General features: G+C 39.9%; 1 protein-coding gene across 1 annotated transcript in view; it reads left to right on the top strand.

Moving 5' to 3' along the window:
- TXNDC8 (thioredoxin domain containing 8) overlaps positions 1-7,687 on the top strand; it is a 44,153-nt gene extending 36,466 nt beyond the window's left edge. The window contains exons 5-6 of the mRNA XM_069087820.1: positions 6,345-6,403; positions 6,487-7,687. Coding sequence (XP_068943921.1) covers positions 6,345-6,403; positions 6,487-6,490 — 63 coding nt within the window. The 3' untranslated portion in view covers positions 6,491-7,687. The remainder of the gene's footprint in view (positions 1-6,344; positions 6,404-6,486) is intronic.
- The last annotated feature ends 207 nt before the right edge of the window (positions 7,688-7,894 follow it).

The raw sequence follows: 7,894 nt of genomic DNA on the forward strand, positions 1-7,894 counted from the left end.
TTATAAATATCCCATTTGATTTTCACAACAACTCTGGAAGGTAGTTGCTATTATGATCTTCATTTTACAAATGAGGAAACTCACGGAGGTTAAATTATTTGCCTAGGGTCAAACAGCTAGTAAGTGTTTGATGCTACATTGAACACAGGTCTTCTTGACTCCAAACTAGCTGTAATGGAAATGCAAATTTAAAGATCTTCCCTGCCCCTAGGCTAAAGTGCACCTGGAGCCTGGGGTGGGAGGCTTGTTTTTCAGTAGATACTTTTTGATTGGCCAGTGGGTCCAGAAGGTTGTTACATTCTCTGACCCAGGAGAGGGCTATAGAATCCCTGATGTGAGGCTTTGCTTTGGGGCTCACTTTGAGAAGTGTTGTGTGATTTGACCAGATGAGACTCTGGGAAGCCATTGTTGAGAGCCCCCCAGCTTTGAAAAACCCAGATGTTGATTTGGTTTGGATGTAATGGTTGGACAGTTTGGAAACTGTCTACTTGATCTGTTTCTCTGTCTTGATAATTCTGTCTGTATACTCTGAAGTTCAGGGTGCTGACCTTTTTCCCCTGAACTAGGTAAACAATACATATTTGACTGATTAAAGTAAGGTTGTTAACCCATTTTGAGTTGCTTTCCTTTATCAAAGCAGATCCAAGAACCTGTATTGGCAGCCACCCTGGGGATGCTTGGGGTGCTTGCTGCTACACTAAGCACTATCCAATGTGCCACCCAGCTTCCTAAGAGTGCCAAGATGCATAGGATCGTAGATTTAGAGTTGGTAGCAACCTTAGAGGACATGCAGCCCAATCTCTGCATTGAACAAATGTCAAACCTAAGGCTCAGAGTGATCACATGACTTGCCCAAGATCCAGGTCATAAGGGACAGAATTGAGATTTGAACTCAGATCTTCTGGTTCCAGATAAAGCACTCTTATTTTTTCACTATATCACATTGTTTTCCTAAGGTAGTTGAATGGTTAGCCTCAGTTCTTCCATACTCCATCATGTCCCAGATAGAGAACTTTCACTCTCTGGCTTCCTATTCATAATTCAACTGAAACTGTTCCCTCCAAAGCCACCAGTGATCTCATATTGCCAAAGCTAATGGTGTTTTCTCAGTCCTAATCCTTCTTGACCTCTGCAGCTTTTGACACTGTCAATTACCCTTTTCCCCTTGATACTGCTCCTGAGTGCTTCTCCTACCTCTCTGACCACTTATTCTCGGTTTCTTTTGCTGAATCTTCATCTAGGTCATGTCCACTAACTATGCGTGTTCCTCAAGTCTCTGTCCTGGGCCATCTTCTCTTCTCCCTTGATACTATTTAATTCAGTGATTTCATTAGTATGCATAGATTCAATTATCTCTGTATGTATTACTCTTAAATATATTTGCTCAGCTCTAAGTTCTCTCCCAAACTCCAGTGTAAAATTTCCAATTGTCTATTAACATCTTAAGTTGTATGTCCCACGCATATATTAAATTAAACATATTAAAACTGAACTCATTATCTTTTTTTTTTTAAGCAATTGGGGTTAAGTAACTTGCTCAAGGTTACACGGCCAGTTATTTCTGGGTGTGGTGCTGAGTGTCTGAGCCCGGGATTCAATCTCCAGGTCATCCCGACACTGGAACCGGTGCTCTTACTCACTGAGCCACCTGGCCGCCCCTAAGCAATCGGGGTTAAGTAACTTGCTCAAGGTTACACGGCCAGGTGTTTCTGGACTAACTCATTATCTTTTATCTTAAATACTCCCCCCTCTTCTGAACTTCTCTACTGTTGATCCCCATCCTCCCAAGTCATCCAGGCTCACAACCTGGGTGTCATTTTCAACCCCTCTCTGTCTGTCTCTGTCTCTCCGTGTGTGTGTGTGTGTGTGTGTGTGTGTGTGTCTCCCCCTCAAATCCAATCAAGTTGCCAAGTTACGTTGTTTCTGCTTTCATAACAGATCTCATGTTGCCCTCCTCTGACACTGCCACAGTCCTGGTTCAGGCCCTCATCACTTCAGCAATAACCTGCTGGTTAGTCTCCCTGCCTTAAATCTTTCCCCCCTTCAGTCCACCCTCCTCTTAGCTGTCAAACTGATCATACTGAAACACAGATCTTGACTATGTCACCTTCCCTGCTCTCCCCCTGCCCCCATCCCAAATAAACTACAGCAACTATCACTTCCAGAATCAAATATAAAACCCTCTGTTTTTAAATTGCTTTAAAAACTTTAATTTTAAATTTATTTTAATTTTGAATCAAATTTCTTCCAGTCTAGCCTTTTTCCTTCTTCCCATGCTCTGTGATTCAGCAACACTGACAGAGCTGCTTGGTGCTGTGTCTTTGGACTGTACGTTTTCATGCCCAGAGCTCTCACCTTCCTTAGCACTGGCTCCCTGTCTCCTTGGCTTCCTTCAAGTCTCCTCTAAAGCTTTATCTTTTGCCAGGAGCCTTTCCCAGTCATCTTGAATCTTAGTATCTGCATTCTAAGATTATCTCTTATTTATCCTGTCATGTATCTTCTTTGTACCTAATTGTTTGCATACTGATTCAGTCTAAAGATTGTGAACTCCTCCAGAACAGAGACTGTTTTTTATCTTTGGATCCTCAGCACTTAACACAGTTCCTGGCATGTAGTAAGAACTTAGTAAATGCTTTTTAACTTGGTCTGGCCCAGAAGGCCCTGAAGCAGGAGCAAGAAAACCAGAATCCTTCTTTACCACAACCCAAACATCATGGGAAAGACAACTAACCATTATACAGCCTGATGGAGTGGGCTTAAGAGGGGTAGATAAAATCTCCATAAAGCTCACAAGAGCCAGCCTAGAAAAGAAATGATAAAGAAGTTCAGCCAGGAACACTTTGTTTCTTTGTTTTCTGTGAAACACTTCAGATAACTTCCTAAGAATGAGGGAGGGTGTATCAACTACTTTAATAAAGTTATTGGGAGGAACAAAAAAGGAGGGAGGCAGTAGATTCTTGATGGCTATGGGTCCAAAGAAGGCTCAGTGTCTGCTGCTGAATGATAATGTCTGCTAAATGATATAGCATTGAGTTATTTTTATTTAAACAAAAGAAATTTTCTAAATGGAGAAGATGTCTTATGGCCTTGTATAAAATGATGAAGTCAGTAAAGGCCATAGTAGGGACCTCCTTAGGGACCCCTCTACCTCTGAGGAGGCAGCTGGGTAGCACAGTGATAAGAGTACTGGACTTGGAGTCAAGAAGGCCGGAGTTTAAATTTTGCTACAGATATTTTCTGCTTGTGTGACTCTGGGCAAGTCATTTAACCACTGTCAGTTTGTTTCATTATCTATAAAGTAGGAATAAAAGTTCCTACTTCCCAGGGTGAAGATGAAACGAGATCATTTTTGTGAAGCTCTTTACAAACATTAAAGCACTATAGAAAAGCTAGTTGTTATTAATGTTACCATTATTAATATCTTTTACCACTCCTACTACCACTGCTATTCTTCTCCTATCTCCTGCCAAGTTTCCTCATTGCCCTATGCTATTGCATGAATGTCCCTGGGGCCTTTACTTCAGTATTTTGCCTGCACCTACCTCTTGATGCTCAAGTCATGCTCAGTCCAGGCTTCTACTAAATTGAATGTGGCCTGCTTAGCTCTGAAGAGCTCCTCCCTCCTTCCTAGCCTACCCAGGGACCCTATTCCCCAGTCAGTTAATATGATAAACTAATTTGAGCACATATTTATGTATGTGCATTTACGTGTGTATACATATATATATATTATATCTGTGTATAGGTATATAGGTATTTGTATATGTATCCGTGATTTCACTGGTGTGAGAGATTTCCATCCTAGTAACTCACTTCACTAATTCAAATAGGCATATACCTATATGTAATGGTAATGTAATTTGAATTTGAAGATCCCTTTGTGTTGACAAAGGTAGCAGGTACTTAGCACTTAGTAACTGATCAAGCCTCTGTTGGGGAAACAGAAGGTATGAACTCCTATCTCCTGTTGCTGACATAACAGGAAGGGGTTGGCTGGAACAGGCTGTGTGTATATAAGGAAAGCCCAGAGGGGCACAGGCAGAATTTCTTGGGACCAGCATCTGGTGGCAGGGCAGCTACAGAAGAGAGAATGGAGAACTGAGCCAGAATTTCCTGAGAACGTGTGGTGGTGGAGCTTCTTCTGAACAAGAGCCCAGGAGCCCAGAGCTTGGAGCCCAGGAGCCCAGAGCCAGGAGCCCAGAGTTTCTGTAATCTTAGTAATTGATAACTGAAGAAGTAACTGATTGAGTTAATCAAGTGGCCCCATGAGTGGAAGACTTTGACTATTGTACTTTGAGATGATGAATTGTTCTTTGTTGTGGCCATTTTAATGATAAGCTGCTTGTGAATATAAGTTGTAATATTGTGAATGCTGTACCTTGATTTTCTGTGAAAGTTTTGCTTTGATTTGTTATGGAATAAATAGAGTGTTCACTATGCTGTGTAATCAGAGCCTTAAAAGCTGTTCACAGTAGCATTCTTCTGGAAAGCTGCTTGTGCATGGCATTACACTATATGTAACTTGTTTTGCAGAAGGTTACCTGGGACACTGAGGTTTTATGTGACATCCTAGTATGTAAAGGGTAGGTCTGCTGAGTATGAAAAATTAGCCAAAAGAGATTGATCTGTTATTAGGCAAATAGTCTTAGCTTATAATAGGCAGAGTTGGGATGGAAGAAATCTGAGGTCATGTTTTATGATTCTCAAGATTGAACAACTCCATGATGCCAACAGATAAAGAGCTTCTGATAGGGTTGGGATATTGTTTTTATTCTCCTTCATTCACTGAACATTCCAACCACACTGGCTTTCTCATTCTCCTCTCCACACTTGGAATGCATTCCCTCCTCACCTCTTCTATGATCATGGATCATGGATTTAGAGCTGGAAGGGATCTCAGAGGTCATCTGGTCTAATCCCCTAATTTTACAGATGCAGAAGCTGAGTCCCAGATAGATCAAGTGATTTACACAAGCAGTAAATAGTAGAAGTGGGATTCAAATCCAAATCCTATGACTACAAATCCAGAACCTCCCTTATCTTTCTAAGGCTCAGCTAAGATGGCTACTTCTCAGCTCTTTTTTGTGGTGGCAAAGAATTGGAAATTAAGGGGATGCCCATCAATTGGGGAATGGCTGAGCAAGTTGTGGTATATGCATGTTATGGAATACTATTGTGCCATAAGAAATGAGGAGCAGACGGTCTTCATATTTACCTGGAGAGGCTTATACGAACTGATGACGAGTGACAAGAGTAGAACCAGGAGAACTTTGTACACAATTACAGACCCATTATATGGGTGACGACCAACTTTGATAGACTGGGCTCCTCGCAGCAATGCAAGGTTACAAGACAACTCCAAAAGACTCATGATGGAGGGAGAAGTCTACATTCAGAGAAGGAACTACAGAGTTTGAAGGCAGATTGAAGCAAACTACCTGTTCTCTTTCTTCTTCTTGTTTGGTTTTGTTTCCTCTTTCCCATTGTTCACTCCATCAGTTATAATCCTTCTTTACAAGCTGACTAATGTCTAATGTGAAAGTATCTGCAGATCTTATACTTGATTGCATGCCACCATGGCAGGGCGTAGGGAGGAAGGAGAGTGAGGGGAAGAAAATTTGAAACTCAATGGATTGTGGAACTGAATCTTATAAACTAAAAGTAAACAAACAAATTAATAAAGACCAAAAAAAAAAAGATGGTTGCTTCTATAGGAAGCCTTTCCTATCATTACCTCATATTAGCTTATCTGTGTACATATTTTTTTTTTAGAAGCAATTGGGGTTAAGTAACTTAACCCAGGTGTTTCTGGGTGGGTGCTAAGTGTCTGAGCCCGGATTCGATCCCCAGGTCATCCTGACACTGGGGCCTGTGCTCTCCTTGCTCCACCCTCTCCTACATCCCATAGAATGTAAGTTCCTTGAGGGCTGGGCCAATTTCATTTTTATATCCCCTCAGAATAGCACGGTACCTAGCACATAGTAAGCATTCAAAAAAAGTTTGTGGGATTGGAGTTTATTTCTAAACACTTTATGCATAGTTTCCTATTAGATTAGAGGAACATTAAGGCAAATTGCTCAAATAGAGGGAAATGAAAAGAGATAGGAATTCTTTAAGAAGCTATCAACTAAACACTGTATTCTAGATCAGCCTTCCATCATTTTCAGATATTAAAATTCAATTTGTGATATGGTGAGTGAAAGAGAACATTATTGAGATCTATACACTAATTATACAATTTGGAACAAAAATGGTAACACTAATAGAGCTTGAACAAGACCTAAGCTGTCATGCAAATAATTGAGTTAACCTTTTTTTTTCCTTTTTTAAAAATTTGCGAACAGATATTTGAATTCAGTGGTGCTGACGCCAAGACACTAGAAGAAAAGATTCAGGAACTAATGTGAGTTGATCTACAAATAAAATCATAGTTTCTTAGTTTTAAAAGATAACTAAAAATTTTGCTTATGTTTTATTTCCTTCCAGATAACTGAATGCTCCGTTAATTCCACCATCATCATGACTTAGAGCTTTACTTGTATGTTATCAGCTCATTTAAAAATATTCCAAAACTGCTCAGAGATACTGACTCACTTTCATTTTCTAACCTAGTCATACCATTCTTCTTCAGTGCTATCCTCAAGGAGAGTTAAAATGATCTCCACCACAAAAATAAATGTAGTTCATATTTATAATAATGCTTTACTGTTACAAAGTACTTTCACATATATCATTTCATCTGGTCCTCACAATAATCCAGGGCATACAAGTATTATTATCTCCATTTTATAGATAAGGAAACTGAGTTTAAATCAACTAAGGAACTTGACTAAAGACACATGACTAGGAAGTGGCAGAACTGGAATTTAAATCCATATTTACTGATTCCCAATCCATTGTTCTTTCCACTATTGGACATTGCTTCCATGGTAACCTGTTTCATTCCCATTATTCTAAGAAGGGTTTTTAAGAGCCTAGGGCCATGTTATTTTCCATCAATCCATCAACAAACATTTTTTAAGATCCTACTGTATGCCAAGAATTCTGCTAAGCCCTGGTTATACAAAGACAAAAATGAAATAGTCCCTGCCCTCAATGAATTTATATTCTAACAGGGGAAAAGATAAAACATACCTATAAAAGTTATATAACAGAATATATGCAATATTAATACAAGATAGCTTTGGAAGGGCTGCGCACTCAAAACTAAAGGGATCAAGAAAGGCTTAACATAAAAGGCAGAGCCTAAACTTAGTCTCTATGGAAATCAAGGATCCCAATAAGCACAGGTAAGGATGAAGTATATTCCTTGCTTGGGGAACAGTCAATGGAAAGATGTAGAAATGGACCAGTGGAATATCATAGGAGAGAAACATCTAAAAGATCAATATGGTTGACCCAGTGAGCAAATGTAGAAAAGTAAAATATTAAGAAAACTGGAAAGATAGGAAAGGTCTAGACTGCAAAGAGCTTTAAATACAAAACAGAAGGGTTTCTATTTGATCTTTGAGGTAATAGGGAAGCATTGGAGTTTATTGACTAGGGAATAGACATGGTCAGAACCTGCATTCTAGAAAAATCACTTTGACAGCCATGTGGAGGATGGATGAGAGTGAGCAAAGACTCAAGGCAAAGAGACAAATTAAGAGGCTACTGAAATAGTCCAGGCAAGAGGTGATCAGGGCCTAAACCAAGATGGTGACTATGTGAATGGAGAGGAGGAGATGCATGTGAGAATGCCATGGAGAACGAAACAACAAGACTGGGGAACTCACAAGGTACATGGAGAGAAAGAGAGGGAGGAGTCAAAGGTAACACCAAGTTTATAAATCTAGGAGGTTATATTGTCCTAGGAAAATGTAAAGAGTCCATGACTTGAAGTCAGAAGATTTGA

The sequence above is a fragment of the Petaurus breviceps genome, unplaced genomic scaffold, assembly GCF_028583685.1.
Source record: "Petaurus breviceps papuanus isolate PSGF00001 unplaced genomic scaffold, PetGlider_PUasm1.0 118, whole genome shotgun sequence".
Taxonomy (NCBI): Eukaryota; Metazoa; Chordata; class Mammalia; order Diprotodontia; family Petauridae; genus Petaurus; species Petaurus breviceps.